Raw genomic sequence first — 25,346 nt, forward strand, 5'->3', positions numbered from 1 at the left:
CATCATCTACTTGTATTTTACAAGAGGCACTTGTATAATCCATAAATGTTTGCAAAGCTACTTCACTATTTTCTTTTAAATTGCTCTCAGTCTTCTCTCCTGCTTAAAGTTTTTAGTTATGATGCCTTTAAACAGTGTGAGATATTGGTGCTGTCATATTAGGTAAGAGTATCAGCTCAGTGTTCTTGTGTGTGTCTCTCCACCTGATGTTTGTTTCTGGGTAGGATTTTAAACTGTTGGTTTGTTTGGGAAGCAGCTTTTCTGTTTCATGTTCATGGGTTTCCTGCTGAGGGGAGATGCTGGTCTGTGACCATTTTTACTCTGGTGATGAGGAGTGCTGGTGTCTTGGAGAAACAGCAACCTCATGAATGTGGCTGCTGTTAATTGCTGCACATCTTCCAGTCATGCCACGCTCTTTTAAAATGAATCTGGAAAAGAGCTGGTTTGGATTTTCATGTGTGTCTGTGTGTTAAATAATGCCTTTTTACTATTTCGTGAAATATTTATATAATTAAAGGAATAGCTTACTGTGTAATAGGTTTCTACATACAGCTGGGTTCTCACTAGCTTTGGAGCAAATCAGAAAATAACTTATTTTATCTTTAAATCTTCTTATTTTCTTGTTTACAGAAATAAAGGGAATTGTATTTGTCATCCAGAGCCAAAGTAATTCTTTTCATTCCAAGAGAGCAGAAGATCTAAAAAGAGATATTTTGAAACAGGCTGCAGATCTTGGCAAGGTAAGTTGAGATAATATTAAGTGCCTTGTTATATATCCTGTTGCTGCAATGTACTAAAAATATTGGGGTTTGTTGTGCCTTTTTAAAAATCCATTCTATTTCTTTTCTAATTGTTTTTTGTGTGCTTATAAGAAAACTAATTCATTGGTTATTTACTGATTGTACACTGTGATTTACCACTGCTTTAATTTCAACTATCAACCTTTTTGTGTAACAGCTGTTTTTGTTTGGATGGCATTTGATGCAAAAGTGATAAGAAAGACTTGGAAGAAGGCAGCTGTTCAGTATGACTGTAGTGTGTTTACAGAGCAAAAAAGATGTATTCTTTATGATGTGAAAAACATAACAATTTGATTATTAGTTAGAATAATTTTAGCTGAGTATTTTAATAGAGCCAGTGAATGTGCTGTAGTGTAGATTTTGTCAGAATTCCATTGCACAGTTGTGACATGGTGGCAGTAGAATGGAAATGTGTATGGACAGTAAATTCCTAAGGCAGGATTCCCCCCCTTTCCTGCAGCAGCAGTCCTCCACACCTCTCTTTTTTCCTTCTCTAACTATTCCTTGTTCCTCTGCCACTCCTCTGCAGATTGAGCAGAGCCACTCCTCTCAGACTCTCCCCTTGACCTGCTGGTGGGTCACACTGACCTGAGAGCTGCATGTTGTACTTTACAATCTGATGGGAAATTTGATTTGTAAAGCGTAAGCCCAGAGAGAAGAGGTTTTTAAGAAACTTATACTGAAAGTTCAGTGTGCATAAACAATTCTTTATTTTCTTTGTGTTTTATAAAATTAAGAAAAAATTAAGAGTGGCATACAGCCCCTCATATGAAATAGCTTGCTGTGAGGTTACTTGACCTATTTCTCATTTCCATGTTCTTTGTTGTAAAGGAAAAAGAAATCTGATGTAAATTGTCTTATGTACATTAGTCTTGTAGTGCCTAAATCAGATTGCTGGATGTTTTAGGCTTCATTTATCCAAGCTTATCAAACCTGTTGTAATTAAATCCATTTTAAATGCAATTTTTAATCCCTTAATGAAATCAGTCATGTGAGCAGCCTTTGTTCTGCAGAGCTCTGCTCTTTCAGAGTCCTCTTTGGAATAGAGAGGAGCGTTCAGATACAACGTGTGCAGAGAGGATTATGGTGTCAGTTGTTAAACCCAAGGATTTTAGTTGAGTTCTGTAATTGATGTTGCAGAATATGAGTAATAAAAAGTTCAGTAAGTAGAACTACAAATGGTTTCAGTGAGGCTGGAATATAAGCATGTTTTGTGGGAAAGAGGTGAAATAATTTTGTAATCAGAGTTGTATCTGAAACTGACCTGGCTTCTAAAAACCTTTATTGCCTAGTTGAGAAGATGCCTTTATGGAAATGCTGAAATGGTGGTGCTTTTCTTGTATTAAGAGTTACTTCTTGAGCAGCAGTCATGGTGTCTTAAGAGAAGCAGTGATGGAAATCCCGCCAGTAATCTCATATCTGAAATTTGGGAAAAGGGGAAAGCCGTCAGTGTATAGGAAAAAAATAAATGGGCATAATCAGCAGGTTCTTGGTAAATCTTGATTGTTTTGGTCAACTCACAACGCCACTGTGAGACACTCCCCAGTAATGCTGATTATGGGCATGGGGCAGATCATCTCTGCAACCCTGCATATCAACATTTGAAGTTGGCATTTTTCACTGCAGAGAATACATATGAAATTATTAGCTTCAGGCAAAAAAGTTAAATCCTTGTGTTTTCAAAGACAACTGCTATATGAAAACAAAACTGAATCATCAGGTTCACTCCTCTGTTGCTACAGGCCCAGACAATAGTCGGTAAGGTTTCATTAGTTATTTTCTGCTAGTTTGAAATGAGAAATGGAATCCAACTGCTAGATTTGTGTTACTTCATTAAGCCAGCACATATGCCTCACTTCAAAATGGATTAAGTAACTGACATTAATCTTAACAAGTGATTTGTCCATTTATTTTCTTTCATGGGGTACTTAAAACGTTTTTCTAATGTGAAACCAATCTGTAATCCTGGTCACCAGTAGATGTCAGTATTTTGTTCTTGCTTAGAAACATTTTCCATAGCGATTTATTGAATATTAGCCAAAACTCTTCAGTTAGAATTCAGCAATGGCAAAAATTCATTACAGTTTCTACCAGTCTTCTTAATTTTCTGATGTTATGTAACATTTAACCTCTGTAAATTAGACCTTTGTAAGAAGCACCAAATAAGAATAAGGAAGCTGTTGGGAGTGTAATATTTGGGACTATGCCCTTTCTGTCTAAAAAAGTCAGAATCAGGATTACTTTTTTGCTATTACTTTCAAAATCAGAAAAGAGGTAAAATAAAGTTTTTGAAAAATTACCGGTTTAGGTGCACTCAGTGCTTTTTAATTGCCTGTGATTATGACACTGTTTAGAAGACAAAAGTCTGTATATTTCCCTATGAAAACTCGTCTAGTAGAGTTGGAGATTTTTTTTGCTTTGGGTCTTGGAGGGTTCTTGCATTGAACACCCTTGGCCAATTCAAAAAACTGTAATTTTTCCTGTAAAGTCTAAAGATCAAATGGGGTCCTATGAATAATGTTGTGGTTATAGGATTTAGTGGAAGAACTTCTTTTTCAAGGCAACTGAGTTATTTTTAAATAACTGATGCAGATTTGTATATTTAGATAAAATAGACAGAATTTGCTTGAGACTTTTCAAAATCAATGCCATGAATTCAATGCAATCCATAATGTACCTCTTGCTTCCATTTACAGTTACTTGCTCTAATTCAGGATTCTAGTATGAAAACCCTGCTTGCTTCTCTCCCTCCTGTAATGGCTTCCCATTTCATGGAAGCCTCTTTCCAGCTGAGACTGATCAGGCCATTCATTTTTTGATCCTGCAGTTTTAACAAGGTTTAACAGATTATATTCAGGTGAGGTGTTGGGCTACATTCTGACCTGCCCCTCCATCTCCATGTGTACAATAGTTTGTCTCTATGGCAAGGTTTTCCACCATATCAAGATCAACCCTGTTTTTTAAATTAAAACAGGCATGTTTTAATGTCAAAATTTCTCAGTATTAATAGATTGATTTCCTTTGGTTTTTTGTGTAAAATAATAGTGTGCCTTTTATTTTCTTCCTAGCAACAACTTTCTCCTTTTTTTTTCCTACAAGGATTTATTCAATATTGTGTTTGCAACATCATCCACAACTTTAACATTTGCATTTATTTTCATAATCTGTCCATAAAACTACATTTTTATTATGTGGGGAGAGCTTGCAGTATAAAACCCTAATAAGAGTGTGCATTTAAGTGGTCGGTGAATGAAGTTCCTATTTCTATATTTTTATCCACGTTAGCACCTGTGTTGGTTTTATGTTGTGCTACTTATTCTGCTTGCATACATTGCCTAGTATCAGTATGCTCTTGGTCACTTTTCTTTGTTTTTCTTTGTAATGCTTTTAGGATTTGCATTTTAAAGTGCAACTGCTGATTCTGGGGCTTTAATATTTGGGTGCTCCTGTTGTGAAATGCTTCTAAACTCTGTTCTGTGGAAAGGTGAGGTACATTCAAAATAAAACCTTTTGAAAGTGGTCCAGGAAAAGTGTACAAAAGATTCTGCTTAGTTTGGAAAATGTATTTCGGAGTTGTCTTAAATCTCTTCAAGGTCAGCTTGCAGGGCCTTACACATTTGAGTGACTTTTGTTTTATCTTTGCTTTCCTCCAGCTGTTCTCCCAGCTTTTTGTTTTAATTGTTTGATCTTTGACTTTCTAATATGCCCTCGCTTCTCATTCTGCAAAGGTACTGGCATCCTTTTGACAATTGCTAGGCTTTGTTATCAGCAGAATTGATGCCTTGCTCATTAGCTGTTGAAAGTGTAAAAGTTACCTCCACTTTGTGCTGGAAGGTGAACAGGATCGTTTTCCTCTAATGGATGCTCAGCAGATTTGAAGGAATTTGTAGCAGTCGGATAATTCTGCACTAATGAGATCTTTTAAATGTTTTAGTAGTGATGAGTGGGCTGCCCTCAGCCCTGCCTTGCAATCATATGCCATTTCTATATCACTGCTTTTACCAATCAAATATGTGGTAGCTTCCTTCACGTTTTTAATGTAGAAAATAGGACCTGCCACCTCACAGAGATGTCCTAACATGTCAGGGCAAAATATAGACAAGAAATTCAAAAGTTTAGAGTGCTTTAGGCAAACTTCTCAGCCTCTTCAGCAGCAATCTCTGCATACTTAATAGGATTTGAACAAACCTGTTTTACTAAGGTATTTCTTTTCTTAGTAAAGAATAAGAGATTGCTTCATTCTCCACTGGTTTTGGCTATATTAAAATTGCTCAGTCATCTTTATAGAATAGAATGCTCAAGTGTACATGAGACTGGAATTACTAAATCATCAGATTAAAATCATTACCTGGTGACAGTTGTTTTGTTCTTGTATATTCTCCTGATCATCTGTACTGGTACTTGAAATACACTCACCAAATTTCTTGTCTCGTGGAAGCTTTTTTCTGCTCTCCTGTTCCTTCTCTTCTTCCCTAGTTAAAATAGGTACATTAGATTTCCTTGGCCAGAGCCTGTTGTGGGGAAGGGACCTGCTCCCCCATGTATCACACTGATTTAGCTTGGGAGACAACTGTCTCAGTCTTGCTGTCAGTGAAAGATGCTTTAGGCTTTCCATGAATATAAATCTACTTATACTGCTAATCTTGCTGATATTTAAAGAAGCATCTGAACCCCATAAATTGCTTCATTTCATTACTTGAATCATAGAATCATTAAAGTTGAAAGAGGTCTCCAAATCATCAAGTCTTTGACTGAATACCACCACACCCACTAAACCATATCAGGAAGTGCCACATCTGCTCAATTTTTGGAATACTTCTGGGGATGGTGACTCCACCATGGCCCTGGGAAGCTTGTTCCAATGCTTAATCACTCTTTCAGTGAAGAAACCTGTCCCAATATCCAACCTGAAGTGTTTTTATGCACTAGTTGTGATTGACAAAAAATTTGCTTTTAAGTAAAAACTCACTTTACACATTAATATTATCAACTACAATACTAAAATCCTATCTTAAACCCATTCTAAATAAAGACCATACTCAGACCAGGCAACATAATTACAGTGGTTCATCTTTAATATTGGCTTTCATGAATAATAGCTATGTACTGTATACATACCACACATCTGTCTTTTGCATGATTGCATTTATTTAGAATTCCTGTAAACTGTGAGCTGTGGAGAAAGTATTCCTTGCTGCTTTTTATTCACTCAAAGGAAGAGCAAACAAATGGCACTTTACTGCAAATGTTGTCCTGCTAGGCTACTGTCTTATTATGCACATCTGTGGTAGCATTTATAATAAGCACTCAAAACTTCTCCAGATTTTTTCCACACCTTTTTTTGTCTTGTTACAAAAAAAGGTCTGATTTGTTAATTTGCACACAGTACTTGCTGTGTTTTTTTGCACTCAGTATTTGCTTTGGCTTTTTTGCTCTTGATTTGTGAAAGCAGGGCAATGCTATGGCCTTTCACTGAACTCTCTGAAATGACACATAATATATTATGAAAACTCAACTCTTTTTTAAAATGATAACTGGGCATCTGAGAGTAGAACAGAAGTAGAAATTCTCTCTAATGGAAAATAATACATTATACTTTATTACTTTGGGCTTCCTGAGGAACAAAGATTATTGGAAACCGTGCCTTATTAGAATCATGGGGTTTTTTGTTGTGGGAGTGTTTTACACCTTATTGTGGCCTTTCTGTACTTCAGAGGGGCTTATAAAGAAAGAGGGGAACAGACTTTTTAGAGGGCCTGTAATAATAAGGAAAGGGTAAAGTTTTTAAACTAAAGGAGAGTAGATTGAGACTCAGCATAGGGAAGAAATTTTTTACAGTGGTGTTGGTGAAAAACTGACAGTTTGCCAGAGAAGTGGTTGATATCCCATCCCTGGAGACATTTGAGATCATTTTGGTTGGGATTCTGAGCAACCTGATATAGCTGAAGGTGTCCCTGCTCACTGGAGGGGCCTGGACTAGAGTTTTGAATGTTCCTTCCAACTCAAAACTGTTCTAGGATTCTATGAATGAAGCATAAAGGAAAAAATAGAGCAAGAAATTAAAAGGATTGGACAACTTTGGAGAAGCTCCTAAATAACAGATGTGTTAAACAGAAGCAAAGTTCTTTTACACTGGTAATGTATAATAGAACTTTAAATCATCCATGAGTTGTATTTGAATGGGATTATTGAAATAATATTTTGTCTTGGATTCTTGGAAATGAGGCTCTGATAAGATTGATACTTATGTCTTTAAAACATGAAAAATAATTTAAATGCCTATTGTAATTTCCAATATTTAAGGAAATTGTTAGAATATAGAGAAGATGAAGTGTTTGGTACAATGTTTGAAGCTGGAAATTCCCAGTAAATTGTCTGACCCACTGGGCTTAGAGGTAGGAGGTTTGCTATTACTTTCTTTTACTACTGCTATTGGTATTACTTCTTTTAGAAATCCTTCAGGATGTCTACAGAATTGGCATGTTTTTGAAAATAAAGCTGTAGGGAGACTTCAGTATGTATTCCACAGCTCTACTTTGTCAGAGTAATCATAACAGATGACTGTAAGAGCTTGGCTTATTTAGCCTCCCAAGGGAAGGCTGAGAAGGTAGGCTAGCTCTGAATGTGTCTTAGGATTGATTACTGAAAAGAAGAGAGTAGGGGAAATGCTGTTACGTGCTTGAAGGGTATGTAGAGCTAGAAGACATTTCTGAGTCTGGAGCTGTGCAGTTCAGCAGCAATGCTCAGGGTATAAGGTCCCCACTCCTGCCCCTCACCTCTGGGCTTCATGAGGCAGTTTAATGAGCTCACAAAGCACAGAGATAATAAATGCAAGACACCTACAGATATGAGCAAACTGGACTCATTAGGAGCAAATTCCTGTACACTACTTTATTTTTCTCTAGTGTATTACAAGATGGCTTTTTGCTCTGCTCAGGTGACTCAGTAATATAACAACGAGCACATTACTGTCGTGTTTTGCATTTCACTGCAGTTCTGGATCTGTTTCTATGCCTTACTTGCAAAATCATGTCACATAGGACATATAATTAATAGTGCTGAGCAAGGTCTGGTGTGAGTTGTGTTCTAATAAAGTGTGTTCTCACAAAAGAATACACTTAGGGCAAGGTTTGGTTATGCCTAGGTGAAATTCAGTGAGCTACTCTGTAGGAAAACAAAGCAAATGCAGTTCTGCTAGAGGAACCTAGAGGATGTGACCTAGCCTGGAAATCCCATTTTAGCTGGGGTGGATCTCTGCCATCCTGGGTGTATACAGGAGCCCACGTTGACCTCATAGTCTATGAAACCATAGCATTTCCTTTTGTTTTTACCCTGTATGGTTTTGTTCTCTATAAATTGCACATTTCTCATACAGGATTTGGTCGATTGATGCGAAATTCCACGTAGTGCAGAAAGAATAGAGATACATGTTTCAGGTTAAGAATTCCCTTATTTAGCTCTTAACTCTTTTACTCTGAATTACCTTTTCTTTATTGGATAATGCTAGTCTTCCAATTTTTTTCATGTTAATGAAGAAAACTTTCAATATTTATATTCAAAAACCAGAGCTCTCTTGATGATTTGGTGTGAAATTGATTGTGCCATCTTCATACTTCAACTTTCATAAAAAATACTAGATGATTTTAAGGTACAAATGAGGCTGTGTGAAACTGTGTCTTTAGAATTAGCTTGAAAATGTGGATCTAACCCCTTTATTCACACTTAGTTTTTCTTTGTGTAGTGTTTGCCATTGTCATCAGTGACAGGTAATGTTGATCTCACTGTGCTGATAGAGTAGGTGTATTGGGGTAAAAATATCTCATACTGTATTTCAATTCCATTTCTTGGTTTTTCCCTTTAAAGTCAGCTCTGTTGTGTAAGTGGGGAGAGTAGTTTCTGAGTCTTCAAGAAGTGATTAAATTAGGTTATTTAGATTATAAAATACTTGTCTCATATGTAGAATGTTGGTAAGTGTGAAAGCACATGGTTTGTAACTGTGGAAACATTAGTTTCAAGCTAGAATAACCAGGGAATGCAGTACAGGCCATGGATGCATTTGTAGGAGAGTTTTATGAGATAGACACAGTGTGCAAGTTACATTTCATTACCTTGACTGCATGTGCCCTTCCACTCCTCAAAGCTGACACCAGATACATTTTGCTTTTTTGTTCTGTCCTTGTACTGAAGATGGAATAAATAAAATGAACAGGTCAGCCCAGTTCCACTAGGTTCAGAGTAAAAATGAGAAAGGAAAAGCAACAGAAATGCTCCTGTATTTTTGTAAGTGGCTGTTTTAGATCTCTAGAGTGTGTTTTAAGCATTTCCTTTATTAAGTTAGAATTAATGCATGGTTCGAGGTGAGTGGAAGGAAAGGCTCCTGCAGGACATGAATTTTCATGTTTTAGAGGGAGTTGGGTAGAGAAAGAGAGCAGGTTTATGAGAATGTCAAAGAGAAAAGATATCTTGTAAGCTCAAGAGAGCTTTTTCTTTATCATCACTCCTTTGCTCTGCACAAAGGAAATAGAGTATAATGGTACAGCTACTTAGATTATGTAATTTACTTCATATCTTTTGCATGGGTAAATGCTGTTTTTATCTAGAATTAATCCAGTTTCAGCCTTCAGTGTGATAGAGACCCTGAGTATGTTATTATTAACCACTATTTTCTTTGTCTATTGTACATGAAATACATGGCTTCCTGAAAATACTAGCAGGCTTTGTATGCATGTAAAAAGAAATGTTCTTTTAAAGACAGAGGTCTTCCCTTTTATCTTCCTATCTGCAGCCCCTTAAGGAAGCATAATTTTGTGGTTTTACCACAAACTTATGCTAAAAAAAAAAAAAAAAAAAAAAAAAAATCTAAGAAAACTAAAGATAAAACTATAAATAAAGATAAAACTATACCCAAGTAAATTTTACCATTTTCACATTTGGGTGAATTATAAGGTGTTGAGAATACTATGACTAAGATTTGCCACTTCCACTAAAAGCTCTGAACTTTTGGTTTTTCAGTAAATTGAAAACAAGCAGAAACATATTTGTTAGGTTAGTTTGAACTGGAACCATAAATCAGAAATGCTGATTTTTGAGATGCAGGTGAATATCCTGTTACAAATTGGAGTTTTGGCATTGTTTCTTTTCAATTTGGGTCATTCTAATAGCATAAATCCTTATTTTTGTATAAGGTAAATGCACTCCTGAGAGACACAGTTATTCCTTAGAGCAGTAGATGTTTTCTTTAGTATATGAAATTTGGAGGTTTGATGTATTTCTAGATGCTGTGCTTAAATGCCCTTAAAAAGGATTTAAAGTAAACTTGACATAGTCAGCAAATACTGCAAACTTTATCTTAGAGCTTTTCTTAGAAAATAAATTACTTTTGCGTTTTAGTGTGAATTTTATGTTAATGGCATCATTCACAAATATCATTCATCAATCAGAGATGTTTGGCACATGCAAGCTCTGAGTGGAAAAGGATTAGGGCTTGGAGAGGCAGGTGCACCCCTACAACTCATGGTCCTCTCTGTGCTTGTGGGCACACAGACCTCCAAAAACAGACACTCAAAGCCTCCTGCCCAGGAGTTAGGAATGTGTCACTGTTATATTTTCTGGAAAAATCCCTTTGCCCAGGATTCTTTTCCTGGGAAACTGAGAAGCCTCAGGGAGAAAGGGAAACAATATTATCTCATTTGCATCTCCTGTGTTTTGCCACTTTGGAATGCGGTTGGAGATTGTTTATCCAACAGGTGGTTGTTTCATTGGTTTCCTCTGAATCATTTTGACTTAATGACCACTCAGGGTCAAACTGTATGGAGGCTCTGGAAAGAGTCACAAGTTTTTCTTGAGTATCTTTCTCACCTTCTGTCTGTATCCTTTTAGTATTCTTTAGTATAGTTTAGTTTAGTGTTCTTCAATATATTCTAGTATCATAAAATAATAAATTAGCCTTCTGAGAACATGGAGTCAGATTCATTATTTCCTCCCTGCTAATACAAAAGAAATGGAATTTAAGGAGAAGACAGGACAGACTGCAGTGATCAGAGCAGGCCATGGCAAAACAAGTGTCCTTCCCAGCAAATTGTTACAAGTGACCACCTCCCTTTTTTCCCTGCACTTACCAATGATTTTTTTCCTCCTTGGCCTGGTTTCAGCTAGGATAGGGGAAGAGAGGGGTTGACTGAGCAGCTATATGTGGTGCTTTCCAGCTGGGCTTAAACCACTCCTCAAACACCATCATCCCTCCTCTGCTGACCTTGTACTCTTTCCTAAGCATCTCATGTGAAGTTTTGAAGGTGAAGGTGAGCAGGGAGCCTCTCCTTTCTCTTTAGCTGGTGTCACACCTGGACAGAATGATGCTGCAGTGGGGGATTGGACTCGCTGGTGGAGCAGGGTACTGCTTGTGTATTGAGGGATGTGTCTGCATCCAGCTTTCCACATGTAATACAAATTGTGCACTTTGGTTTATCAGAAGGCTGTGTTTAAGTGGTGTTTTCTTGGAAACTACCCCAGAATTCTAGCTTATCTGCTGGACACTGGGATCTGCCACATCAAAGAGGTTTCGAATAACAAAAGAGCAAAGGAATTTTTGAGTATTTTCCTTTGTAGGAAACCTTCTTTGATCTTTCAGGAAAAAAAATGTTAACTCCTCATATTGATTTTTCTGTAAATCCATCGTTTTTTGTCAAGATGTTAGTGTGACAAGTCAAAGCTCAGCTCAAAGTAAAGAGTGTTGGAACTCTCACTTAAGCTGAGTGCAACGTGATTGTCCAATGGACGCCTTTGCAGAACACCCTTCATTATTTATAAGTATTTCTTCATGGGATTTTATGGAATGGCAAGGAGATTACTATGATCTATTGATTACGTGGGTTCTACTGCAAAGCATGGAACTCCAAGTCTGTTAGCTTTATAGCTAAAAGACAATTAAGAAATTACAGGTTGGAAGAAGCACTAACCCTCACTTGCAGTTCACCTTGTTTCGTACCATCCTGAGTCATCTATTTTTCAGGGCTGCTCGCCAGTCAAAACCTAGTTACTAACTGGAAAACTAATTAGCTCTTCCAGAGTAATTTTTTAAAGATTGATTGATGTTTAGGAAGAAAGTACATATAATTCAAGTTTAATGGGAGTATTTTTATTTTTCTTAAAGGAATTGCCTACAGTTCTGCTTATTCATCAGATCGACAGGCATGAGGGTGCATGGACAATATTGCCATTAATGACAGAGTAAGTGTAATGCATGCCAGTCATTTTCAGAAGTTTTTGTAACCAAGAATATATGTAATAGTTACTCAGACCTTTTTTTCTTTTTTCAAAAAGCAAAAATTTTTAATGAGAATTGCAACTTTATATTTTAACTTTCTTACTGTACTTCTTTTGTTTTATAAAGCAATTTTCTGATGAACTTAATTAAATCAGAGAAGCCTATTTAAAATAAAAGAACAGCAATAATAGAATTTTACTGAGCAACAACCTTCTTCAAATCACAGAGCATTTTAAAATTATTAGAGAAGTAAACTAGTCTAAAGAAACAGCATTTTAAAATGTGTATTTTTCTGTTTGGTCCCCGCTTCTCACAGTGTAAGGTGTGAGGTATTACAGAAATTTTGATCTTTCAGATTACTTGACTGAATTAAGTGGAATAAATTGAAAATAAATGGTTCATAATACTTGTTAGGGGTTTTTATTGCTTATAGAGTCATATGTCTCTGTAGTGAAAAGTTTTAGGTTTCAGCATCTTTTTAGATGCTTATATGGCAAATTTTCATGTTAATGTGATCAGAAAAGACAGGTAGCCTCAATATCTTTTTTTCTTAGCTTATGCAGATGGCTCCAAGGAGAACATGCTGCATTTACATGGTAGTATCTTGCAAACTGTCAGGAAGTTGTTTTAGTAATCTTGAAGCTCCATGATACTGAAGAATATCTTTTGCCTGAAGCTTGCATTTGAAATCTGCAGCCTACTGAGGTTTAATTTAGTTAATATAACTTATTAGATGTATTCAGGGTGAGGTTTTTATGTCAGAGTGGTTGCAGGACAGGATACTTTTCCTTTTGCTTTCCATTACTTTGTGTGTAGAAAAACATAAATAGTGCTTGCATAGCAGCTGTCTGTGAGATATATGTAAACTGTGAAAAATAGCAGAAGAGATTTGAAGTAAATTGAAAACTGGAAGATGATGTTCAAGCTATCAATCATCTTTCTTTTCTTCCCTGCTTAGCTCCTGTTTCAATGACCTTGTGGTTCCTCTTCTGAATTATTTATGTCATGGTGACAGGGTTTACAGCTCTTATAAGATAGCAGAACTAAAAGAAAAAATACAAATGCTCATTTGTGTGAGAAAGCAGGAGAAAATTCTTTAGAAATCAGAAGAAGAATCTTAAGTAGAGGATTTCCATCTTGAGATTTCTGGAATGTGAGTTTCGTTGTGTGTACTGTTTCACTTAGTACTTTTGGCAGATGAGGACATGGAGTAGTTTAGCAGTATGTTCATGTTTTGAAGTTTGTATTTTGTTTTCTCAATGGACAAAAGAGGAAGAAGGGAGTTCAGCCCATCCTGCAGCAGGAGAGGATGCTTTTAATTGTGGTATAAGATGCATCTTTACCAGAAAATTGCTTCCAAAGAATAGATTTCTCAGTCCTGTAGCTGTCAGCATTTTTAAGGAGGTCTCTAAGCAGTTGTGAAAATTTTTAATTTTTAGTTCTTGGGCACAGGTTAAGTTGGACAAAATATTTAATTTCAGAAGATAGAATCAGTGAATGTCTCATGACACAGTATCCTTACTGTGCCTCGAAGGCCTGCTGCATTTCCTCTCAGTAACCATGTTCATTCAGCAGAGCAGAAATCCCTTTTTTAAAAATTATCCAAAACAGGATCTTACCATGGTATCCCCAAGGTCTCCATGCAGTCTGAACTCCAAACATTTGTGCTCTGAAGTCTCCATAAGACTCTCTTGGAGACCTTAAGTACTTAGCCTTGGGAGTCATTCCCAAAAGCCAGGCAAAGGAAACTGGAAAAATAAATATAGCAGGGTTTTTTTTGGTTTTTTTGTTTGTTTGTTTGTTTGTTTGTTGTTGTTGTTGTTTTTTTTTTTTAATTAGGATGTTATTAATTAATCTGTCTCTGTTTTGATGAGTAGTGGAAGAATTAAGGCTAGAGGAACAGAGAAACAGGGAATGTCATTTTTCTGAAGGGAATCCTGCATTGTGATTATTGCTATCTTTGAGGATTCCCTTCAGTCTGTACCGTTTCACTGTACTGGAAAAGCTAATGAAGTTTTTACATTACATTTACATTTTGTACCTTTCTGAATGGAAATTCTTTATGTATCTCTGTTCCCTTCTTTCTGGAATAACTGTTTTTTAATAAATAGATAGCAGCAGAGTCAGTATCTTTATCCATTCACAGTAGTCCTTGATGTGAAATTCTAAATCAGTAGTAAAATTTTCCGTTTCTGTGTAAATGAAGAATTGATGGCAAATTATTTATATTTGGGGAATGTGCCTTGAATGTGCCATTTTTGTTCATAAGCCACCTTATTAGTGAAATGTATCTTTCTCTTTTCAGCTTCTCTGTTACCTATGGTAGGAACTCCTCATGGATTTTCTTCTGTGAAGAAGATACAAGAATACAGGTCATAAAACTGGTAGAAACACTCAGAAGATTTGACAAGTCTAAGGTGAAATAAAAATTTAGAGATTTGACTTTCCTTTTGAATGTGATTGAGTGTGTTTTGCCAAATGTTGGAAAAGATGTGTCCAAACACCTTAAAACAGGGGCATAGATTTCTTTGCTGAGGCTGAAAGCAAGGTATTTAGCATGCAGCAGTACAAATGCCTGTATAGCTGTTGAAGATCTGTTAAAATTGAGCAGAGAAACAATTTTTTCTGTGAATAGCCTGAAAATTATGTACCATAAATAAAAATATGAATGTGGTCTGTTTTGCAGTCCCCTCTCCCCATTTTCCTGTCTGTTACCATTCTGATTATCATCAGACTGATTGATGCTAGTTTGTCTCTGATGTAAAATAGTAGGGTGGTTTACTTGCATTCTGTTTCTAATCTGTCTTGGTGATAAATATTCTGTTCCTATTGGAAAAAACACCACCAAAAGACTTGCAGAACAAAACAGAAGTACTGTCACCAAGGAGCAAAGCAAATTCGGCAATGCAACTGACATGAAAGGTGCTAATATTTAGAATTTTCAGTGTTCAGAAAAAAACCCCACCTTGGTGTCAGTCCTTTGCCTGTAATAAAAGAAGCCAAAATCTCTTGTGTGAAATATGTTTTGCTTCTTTGTTGTAAGAAGCAAAATTGTTGTAATTCTGCTTCAGGACTCGCTTTAGCATACTTACTTCTTTTTCAGGCATGTGGCCATGTGTTTTCTCACAGTTCTTTTCTAAAATGTTAATAATAATAAAAATTCAGAGGTCTTACCTTTTGAAACACTTGGTCTTCTAAACAGAAGACTGAATATATTGAGACCTTTGTAATATTATTTTTTTTTGTTTGTTTTGTTTAAGAAACATCTACTTGTAATTTATAGTCTCAGAACAGAAACATGAACATTTTTGTTCTAGATGTGCCCTTTTGCCAGTTTTACTCTCTCCTTTGCATTACATACAGGTTCGAATGAAGTTACAAATTACATTCCAACCCACGATGAAAGGAAAATAAAACACTTTGCTTTTGTACATAGTAATTGTCATCTTAGTGTAACAGTCCATCCCTGGTTGCTTATATACAGTAGTAGTCCATCAGATACAAAATTCAAGGTGATTTATATCAGAGCTCCTTCAATATTCTTCTTAAAGCCTCAGCAGTCTGCATAATAATAAAAAGTTGGTATACAGGTTGCCCAGAGAGATTGTGGAATGTATTCAAAAGGTGACTGGACGGAGTCCTGGGCAGCCTGCATTGGGTGATCCTGCTTGATTCCTGGGGAATTGGACTGGGTGATCTCAAGAAGCCTCTTCCCACCTCAGCCGTTCTATGACTCTGGGATTCAGTGTTCCTTGAACAGGTGGAAGCCAAGGCATGTTCTGGAGTTTGAAAGTGCAGCCTGTATTTGATTTCAGAGAACAATTTTTAGTTTCATTTCTCACCAAGTACAATTTTTGTCCAGATTATTAATTGTGAACAATGTGCTTCCCTTGTTTTTGTTTTCAGGTTTGCTTTATTCAGCATGAATGCAGTCATCAACTTCACTAAAGGGATGCTGTAGATGAACAAAATTGTTTCCTATATTCCTTTACAGGAATGGTTTTTAGGTAAAGCATTATATGATGAAGAATCTACAATAATTCACCATTATGCCTTTGCTGAAAATCCTTCAGTCTTTAAATTTCCGGATTTTGCTGCTGGTTGGGCGCTTAGCATTCCACTTGTTAACAAGTAAGAATTGAATTCTAAGTCACTTCCCATTTATGTGCCATTATTCTACATATTCCAAGTATAATTGTTATAAACATTTCACAATTAAACAAGAGTGCAGATATAGATTTCTGTACCATTGCTGTGCATGTGATTTATTTTGCTTCACTCTGCCTACGTGAAGTAGCTGATAGTTGTCCAGTAGTGGCTGTTTAACTAGTTCAATTCCATCTTGTAATCTTAGGGATGTATTCTCCCCCAGACAGTGGTTTTATTCTGGGTTGTAGAGTGGCTGCATTGCCCTCTAGAAGTGTTTCTCATGCTGTACAGACAAACTACATATTTATTTCTGCTTAGACTCTTAGGTGCTTTCAAATGAGATTTGAAATTTCATAAATTTCAGAGGTTGAATGTGTCTTACCATAGCAAGGATCAATGTCCTCATGAATTAAAAGTCCTTAAACACTGTGCTTTGAAATACACAGAAAGGTAATATTGTCTGTAGTTTGAGATGCTGACCAATACTGAGCTTCAAATGTGCTGCTGCTTTTAATCTGTTGCAAATTTTATGCCAGACTCTCTACCTTCTCCAGGTGAGAACTTTCTTCTTGTGTAGGAAGAATGTATCAAAGTGTGTGTTTTGGAAATTAATGTTAACATCATGACACTGTCACATTTTTTTAAAAAAAGGATTGATATGATAAATATAAGTTGCTTCTTGAGGCAATAAATACAGAAATGTGATTTATTATTATTTTCCCCTTTTAGGATGGTCGGTAGTACCAGCCACACTTTCCTGCATGCACTAGTGATTGGGGTTTTTTAGTATGTTTGATTAACCTTCTTCATCTCTAATTGCATAGGCTTGCAAAGAAGTTGAAGAGTGAACCACTCAAATCAGACTTTACAATAGATTTAAAGCATGAGGTAAGCAGTGGTGTGATGAAAGAAAAAATTGTCTCAAAGTTGTATATTTGAATGGTGTTAAATCATAATGGAAATAAGAGATTATTCTTAAACATTGCTAAAAAGTTTGACTGCAATGGCATGGTAGATTTCTTTTCCTTCCTTTAGAATATTGCAGTACTTTAGAACTATATTTTAAGCATAGAAAAATTCATTAAAGGGCTTGCATTCATGTACGAATGCATACATGGTTGTATACATTAAGGGATCTTCTAAGGATTGCTCTGTAAGGAAGGAGAGAGACTTCCAATTCCTGAACCATAAGCTGAGGTGAGTAGTAGGTCAGTTCTAGCCAGTCTCCCTTTCTGAATCAGACTCTCAGAGGTAAATATGGTGGGGTTTGCATTAAATACTCTGAGGAATCCACCTTTGTGTGAACAAGCAGTGCTGCAACTTGCAGCTTGGAAGTCTGGAAAGACTCCTTTTTGTCTCTGGTATGCAACACTTTAGAAAGGTTGGCAGAAGGTATTTCAGACAGTGAGTGAATTGACTGAAAGGAACATGAAAAGGAGGCTCTAAAAGAGTATCTGTGCTACTTTTTTGGAGGCCTTTTTTATTTTTTTCTGCATTTAAAATGTTTGTGCTGTCCAGGGTTTTGTACTGTCACCAAAGTGAACTTCTGAACCAGAGGTGGAAGAAGGGGATAAATCTGCCATAAGCTTCTGGCCTGAAATAAGAACATGATTAAGATTAGGGTAAGGAATGTGAAGAAGAAGGAAAGAAGAACAGGATTAAGATTTTGGCCTGAAATTATGAGTGACACTGAAGTAGTTTTAATTCTTTTAACACTCCTGAAAAGCATCTATAAATTGTTGTTCTGGTCCAGAAAAAAAACAAAACACCTTTACATAAAACTATTGCTGCCTTTTCAGATCTCATAATGGTCATAAACCTCCTCATTTACAACATAAATCTATGGTGTATTTATAGAGTATAGATATGTAGCATATTTAAATAAATTTTGTTTTATGCAAAACCATTCTTTTATATAGTTCCCCCTCATTTTCTCAAAAACAATTGAATCCCTCTCAGCTTTCATTTTGCTGTGAGAAACCAAACAGGAAGCTGTTTTCTTCCTCTTGTTGATTTTTCTCAGTGCAAGACCTTGGGCTTCACAATGTCATTTTATTTTAACTTTATTTTTAAGACAAAATCATTCATATATTCCCAGTATTCCAGTCTACCTCAGCACTAAAAAGTCTCTAAATACATTGTCATAAACAAAGATCATTAAGAGCTACTCCTTTATGTTCCACAGATTGCTTAGTAAAAAACAGTTGGTCACTCAACCAACAGAATTACTTCCATCCACTTACTATTCTGTTAGCAGGTCTTTGCATATGTTTTATTTCAAATTTATTGCCATTGATAACCTACTTCAGCCCTGGAGTTATTCTTTCTGCACAGCCTCATGTCTCCCTAGAGACAGTTTCACTCCCTCTCATTTATTTAATAAATCACCATCTTCTCTGTCTTCAATCATTTTTTGTCTACGCTCTTCTTGTGTGAGTTGAGATTGACAGCAAATCAAAGAATATTATCTGTTGTTTTTTATGATTGTGTATAATGTTAAAGTTTATGAGAGCTATTTTAGTTTGAGGGACTCCTAAGAACAGATACCTCTAGTTTTGGGTATTTTATTGTGCTCTGCATCCTTTTTATCTGCTACACCATGCCACATCTTTCACTTTTCTCATAAATTAATAGTTTAATTAAACTATTAATTAATTAAACATAGTTTAATCTATGTTTCCAATTTTGATAGATTGCCCTGTACATTTGGCAGAAAGGGGAAGGACCACATCTTACTCCAGTGCCCGAGTTCTGCACAGATGATGTGAATTCATATAAGGTTGATCACTGTGCAACAACTTTCAGTAATTTTCTGCCACTTTGTGTAAGTACAATATTTTAAATACCATTTGGTTAGTAAAAGTAAAATCCTTACTAAAGCATAGAATACTTGAGTTCAAAAACCTCAAAACCTGAGAAAATATTTTCAAGTAAGCTAAAAAAACCTCAACAAAATAGTTTGTTCTGGCATTTATCTAGGATGTATTTTGGAGATGCTTTCAGGCTTCTGTGGCACGGAATATTTTCTGGCAACTAATATTGTGTATGCTTTAATGAGTCTTTATACCACAGTGTTTGCTTGGTGCATGCTCTATAAATTATTTATCCTTACACTCCTTACACAGTGAGATACTGAAGTATAGATGATCTTTTTTTGTTTGTTCCACACAGATGGGAATCTAAAACTTGTTGAGGCTAAAGATAAAATGTAACGTAGTATTTGGTGCCTAAAAGTCTCTTCCACCTCTAGGAGAATACATTTATTATATTATGAGTTAAGTGTAGCTGGTGGCCAAAACGTCTTCCGTGCTTCCAGGAGAGCAAAATTCTAGGTGCCAAAAAAGATAACGAATCAAAGTGGTCAAATGGTTTATTACAGTGGAGGAAATTCAAAGATTTCTAGTGTGTATCATTTAAGCTGGTTTTTCCAAGTGTGATACAATTTGTGTTCTCATAGGACTGATTTCAAAGAAATTAAGAGACATTCTGTTTCAGATTAATCATTCTTGGTTCAACAAGTTTTTCTACTCATGGCCTTTTCCTGGTGATAGGTGTTTTAGTTCTTGTCAGAGTACTACATCAATGGAAAAAAAATCCAAGAATGTTATTTCAGGAATTTTAAACAACCAATGCCTTTTTTTCAAGATACAAAAATTTACTTCCTGGTGTATCACCAGACCATATTTAGAACATAATAGAACACCATTCTGCTTGATAGGCTATAGAATAAAAAGATATTTCCTGTTTTATTATACGTACAGACATACATATCCTATAAAATACTACAGGCACAGCCTGCACTTAAAAGATTATTTTTTGTTTTGTTCCTATAGGGAGAGCCAGTGAATAAGGAAGATGTTTTTGTTGCTGTAAAAACATGTCGAAAATTTCATGGTGACAGAAGTAAGTTGTTGGCTGGTCAAGGTAGTAGTTCTATGCAATATAGTTCATAAAATGAATTTTTAAAAAGCAAGCTGATATATGCTGTCTCTGCAGCTCTTGTGACTAAGTGTTTGCAAAATCGACTCAGAAACAGGAAAGTTTTGGAATTTTAAACAGCTTATCCTTCAGGTAGAATCTTTTTGCTGTTCAGTGTCCTCAGGAGTCAAACATTTAAGATTAAAAATGGTTTCATCATTAGTCACTGTTGGCAAAAAACTTGGAATTGAATACCTGAATTAAAATGTGCATAGGATTAGCTCATATTGTTGTAAATTGGAACTGTTGCAATATGAATTAATACAGCAGCTATTAATATCCTTCAGTGAGTTTCCCAGATAATTGCTTCATTTCTTTTCTTTGTGCCAGCAGTGACAATTGTGCAGCTCTTTGGTGGCTAACTTAGAAATCTGAACAAGCTGAAAGGTCCCTCATCTCCTCCTTCCTTTTGTCCTGCCCTCCTCTCCAGTAAAAGATGGAGCAGCTCATGCTGTCATGTTGCTCCTAGTTGTTCCATGTGCACATGTACTTGATAATGCTTGGAATGAGAAAATCTGTCCCTTCCAGAAATCTGGTCATATGTAGTACTTTGTCCAGCCAGTGGCCCAGATCAAGAGTGTGTGAAACTCTGTACCATGTTTCATCTGGAAGTTCATCTGAAAATTGTGGAGTTACACAAGCAGCTGTAGTCACCATGCTAAAAACAGCAAACAAAAAACCCCTTAGTGCAGCCCAGCAAGATACACACAGTGAGCATTAACTTCCTCCTCAGAGACACAGAGAACAGACACAGGGAGACTCTCAGCTTCTGCTAGCACATAGTAATGCTCAGCTAAGTGGAGGGAGATCAAGTCTCAGCAAAGCTTGGAAGGAAAAATTCCAAATCCAGCTATTGAACAGAAGACATTCCACCTACTTGATGCCACCTACCAGTCTGTTCTAGTTTGCTTTTAGACATTTTGTTACTAAGGAAGAGATTTGTTTCCAGGAATCTGCTTGAATTTTGTGTGCTCTTTAATACTCCAGGTGCACAATACTCTCTCCATTAGGCTTAGTTTATTTATAAGCATAATTTAAAGGGATTATAATGGCAAAAAAATTGAAAATCAAGTTATTGGTTAGTAGTTGTACCAAATTTTGAGAGATTTTTGCCATACCTGTTGTCAGAGGACAGGATGAAAGTAAAAGCTCTTTTCTTAACTAAGTCTAGTTAAAAACAGGTGTTTTTTTTTCATAATAAGATTTATAGAATTATTTTCTTAATGCTACTGCACCTGATGAAAGCACATTTGTAGTGTTTTAGTCACATAATTGTTAGGTTATCTTTAAAGTAGCTTTTGACAAAACAAAATTGACTGTCCTGTAACTGGAGTTCACTGAAGAGTTCTCCTTCCTGGATCCATGTTCATTTTTTGATATCAAAATTTAAAAGAAGAAAAAGAAAAAAAAAAAAAACCTAGAAAGTCAGAAAGAAACATAAGGCCCCAAAAAGATAGCATAAACATCCTTCAAGAAACACCTGTTGAAGACTGAGGAAAATTCTTGAACTTTCCTCACAGCTTCCAGTGTTATGCAATAGAGGATAATCTTACTCCTGATTTTGAAAGATTAATGGATGCCAGCTTCAGAGAGCTCTTTTTACCTGGTAAGTCATTCTTTATTGTATGCCAAAAACTACATTAATGCAGCACTAAGGCTTGGAAATTGATGTGCTTTTAAAAGCAGCTAAATTTGACCTCAGAATTTACTTCAGTTACAACTCTCCTTCTTGCACATACCATCTGTAGTTATAAAAGAAATTTTCAAGACTGCAAACATGCATCAGGGTTCTAGAAAGGGCAGAAATAAAATGTCATTAAGAGCTTAGAGATGACTTTTAAATATCTCTAGTGGTATTCAGACTTTGGTGTGATCACCAGTATTAGTGCATATTGATAAATATTTGCATCATCATCTAGTCCAAAATTTCAACTAGTTTTCTTTGGAAGATACAATTTGCCAGGAATTACAAAGTATTGGTGGATTCAATTTGCAGTTGACATTAGTCTGCATGGTGACACTTCCATCAAGACAAACAAGGGAAAGAGAAGGACACTTTAGCCAGCAGCCCCCTTGCTGGAGCTTGTAACTGAGATGAGATTCAAGTCCTTGCTTCAGTAAACTTTTCTTCATTTATAGAAAGAAGGGGGTGGGGGGCCACCAAATGAATTGGTTTCTAATTGCAAATATTTCTGTGGATCCTGCTGAGTTTCAGGTCCTTGTTTGGAGAATTATCAAACAACCTTCACAGGTGCAGCTCTTCTGCCAGGGAAGTTTGGATGCTCTTGTGTATCTGTGATTCTTCTGTTCTGAAGCCATGTTTTCAGAAACCTTTCTCATTTTGTTCTGCTGAGAAATAGTTTTAAGTAAAACATTTCAACAAAATAAGAAAGTAATTTCCTGCCTATACATTTGTTTTTGAACATAATTCTTTTTTGGATTTTTTATGAAGAAATGAGAATGCTTTTAAGAACTTTGAAAAGTAGTATGGACCATTGCAATATGCTACAAAAGTAGGGTTTTTTCCTTTTCAAAATATTCAAGTCTTTCCATTAGTGCATTGAGTTCTTATTACTCTGTCTTAACACCAAAAGGTAACTGTTACCAAATTGAGTGTTGATCAATCGAGTAATAAATTCTCTGTGTTCAGAGTAGAGGGAAGTGAGCAGCTAGGTCGGCAACAAACATCAAATTAGGTGATGGATGATTCTAGCAAGGGTTTAAAGTGAGTTGTTCACAAGCATCAGGGTTGTATAGCAGCCAAGGGAAGTTATGTAAGTCTCTCCTCCATTGGAAGCACTGCCTGCTACTGGTGAGACCTCCTGGATGGTGTCAGAGAGCATAAAGCAGAGGAACAGTAACAGCAGAATGCAGAACACTTGCTCATCTCAGGCCTGACCTCCTCATTTTTAAGATGGAAGAGAGATCATTATTTCCATCTGATGGTTTTCAGTTGAACACCCTGCAGATGGTTGGGTTCTTTTTGTGTTACCCATAATTTATTCACTTCTCGATGTAATGTAAACACTCATGGCATCATTATTAGAATTTTGTGGGATTAATTTTAAATCCTGATGTAAAATAGCAGACTAGTAAGAAAAAGGTGGTTTTTTAAGAGAAGCATTAAGCAATCCTCCTTTGAATAGAATCTCTCCATGGGATTAAAATCGATTGTATGATATTTACAAACTGCACCATACAAACACTTCTTATTTATAAATGAAACAATAAATATTTATAAGTTTATAACAGTAATGGTTATAAAATGTCCTGTGAGTGTGTCTCCAGAGACAGGTTCTTTGGAGCATTGATGTGATGTTGCTGTCAGATAGCACGTGTATAATACCAGTAAAGTGTTTCAAAAGGTACATTTTGTCTCTTTCTTATTCAGAATATGTTACAGACTTTACAGCTGGATTAAAATGTGCCATTTCAATACTGGAAGAAGGACTAATCTGTGATAGTGTTTGTGCTGATGTGTTCTATGAATCATACAATAGCAAGTGTAAAAGCAGAATTCCATGCTTTGGTTGGAAAAATGTAAATATCACAGTTTTCAATTATTATTATGAATAATAGGATCATGAAATATAGTAATATTTTAATAAATCTCTTTTAATCATTTAAATAAAACTGTCCTGGCTGGCTTTCATAAAAATGTTAGGGTTTTTTTTTCTGTCTAAATATTATAGGAAAGAAAGTACAATGGACATTTAGAATCATGATGCTGTATTTGAAGCAGTGTATTTATTACCATGTGAAGAAATGTGGCTAACAAAACGTGGTTAACATGAATATTTGGATTAAGTATCTATTTTAATCAAGTTCCTTGTGTTTGAATGCCAATCATTGTTTTGCAGTACCAGTTGTAAAGCAGACCTGGGAAAGAGAAGCTGCCCTTATTGAATACTACAGTGATTATGCAGACATCTCCATTCCTACAATAGATTTAGGCATACCTAACACTGACAGAGGTGAGCAGTTTTGCACAAATGACTGACTGAAGAAGTGAAGTTTTATGGATGATACGTGTCTTTCATGTCAAAGATGTCATTTAGAAATTCTGGTTTTCTCCAGCACATATGTGCAGCCTAAACCAAAGAATGCTCTTCACACAGGAAATGGATGGAGAGTACATTCAGAGTCCCCCAGTGCAGATAACATATTCTTTTAAGCAGAAACCTAAATACTGAGATTATGAAAGCATGGTATGCTGATATAGTCCAAGAACAAAAAAAAGGTTTTATTACTTGGGGTAAGAGTAATAACTCTACAGTTATTTATGATTTTTCAGTAGGATCATTAACAGTGAAGAAGACATAAATTTATTTCAAAGGACCTCAGGCAGTGCTAAGTAGTTACTAAGCATAAACTGCTTGCCATATGGTATTCAGATATTATATCCATGTGCTTTGCAGGTCTTGAGTTAAGCACAAAAACTGAATGTTAAGATTGAAACATCTTTCTATAGCAAATAACAGGCATTTAAATCAATTTACTTTGTGTTTGAATATAAAAAAGGCTATGGATCTGATTACTTTCTTGAGTTTATTAATTTTTTTTCTTCCATTTGATATATTGTTCTTAGGCTGATATTTTATATCTGTTACCTTCTGAATCACAGGTGTCCAGGCAGTGGCCTTTTAGCCTTATTTGGCCCCCTAGGTCAGTTGTTCTGACCTCTGGGTTATTTCTGCCCCTTTGTTTTGTTTGTTAGAGGCAGAGGGAGCATAGGCAGGGATTCCTGAGTGCACAGGTGGAAGAGTTTCCAGAGGGCAGCAAGCCTGCTGAGCACATGTGGATCAGTGCTAGAAGCCATGCCCAGTAGTTCCAGTCGTGCCAGGAAGCTTCCACAGTTTTTTATAGAGTATAATATAGAAATCTTGGGTTTTACCTTGGAAATGTTCAGATATCAGCCTACATTAAATTCACAGTCTCACAAAATCACCAGACTTCCTTCATGTCTTCAGCACAGAATGGCTGCATTTTCTCAAAGACTATTTTAACTGAAAGTGGCTTCAAATATAATATTGTTATTTTGAGTGATTGTTTACTAAATGTAATGTTGATAGCAGTAATTACTTTAGATGATCAACTGTGATGAATAAAGACTGACTGGAATGAGGTTTGTCCAAGATCTAAAAAAGACTCAAAAG

At 36.0% G+C, this 25,346-nt stretch overlaps 1 protein-coding gene across 2 annotated transcripts in view; it reads left to right on the forward strand.

Moving 5' to 3' along the window:
- The window catches only part of B3GLCT (beta 3-glucosyltransferase), a 47,106-nt gene that overhangs the window by 12,916 nt on the left and 8,844 nt on the right, over window positions 1–25,346 (forward strand). For both annotated transcript variants that reach the window (XM_050976224.1, XM_050976221.1), the window contains 8 exons: window positions 631–740; window positions 11,950–12,026; window positions 14,369–14,480; window positions 16,058–16,194; window positions 17,037–17,100; window positions 18,905–19,036; window positions 20,046–20,115; window positions 24,051–24,164. In XM_050976224.1, coding sequence (XP_050832181.1) covers window positions 631–740; window positions 11,950–12,026; window positions 14,369–14,480; window positions 16,058–16,194; window positions 17,037–17,100; window positions 18,905–19,036; window positions 20,046–20,115; window positions 24,051–24,164 — 816 coding nt within the window. The remainder of the gene's footprint in view (window positions 1–630; window positions 741–11,949; window positions 12,027–14,368; window positions 14,481–16,057; window positions 16,195–17,036; window positions 17,101–18,904; window positions 19,037–20,045; window positions 20,116–24,050; window positions 24,165–25,346) is intronic.

The sequence above is a fragment of the Serinus canaria genome, chromosome 1 (genome assembly GCF_022539315.1).
Source record: "Serinus canaria isolate serCan28SL12 chromosome 1, serCan2020, whole genome shotgun sequence".
Lineage (NCBI taxonomy): Eukaryota > Metazoa > Chordata > Aves > Passeriformes > Fringillidae > Serinus > Serinus canaria.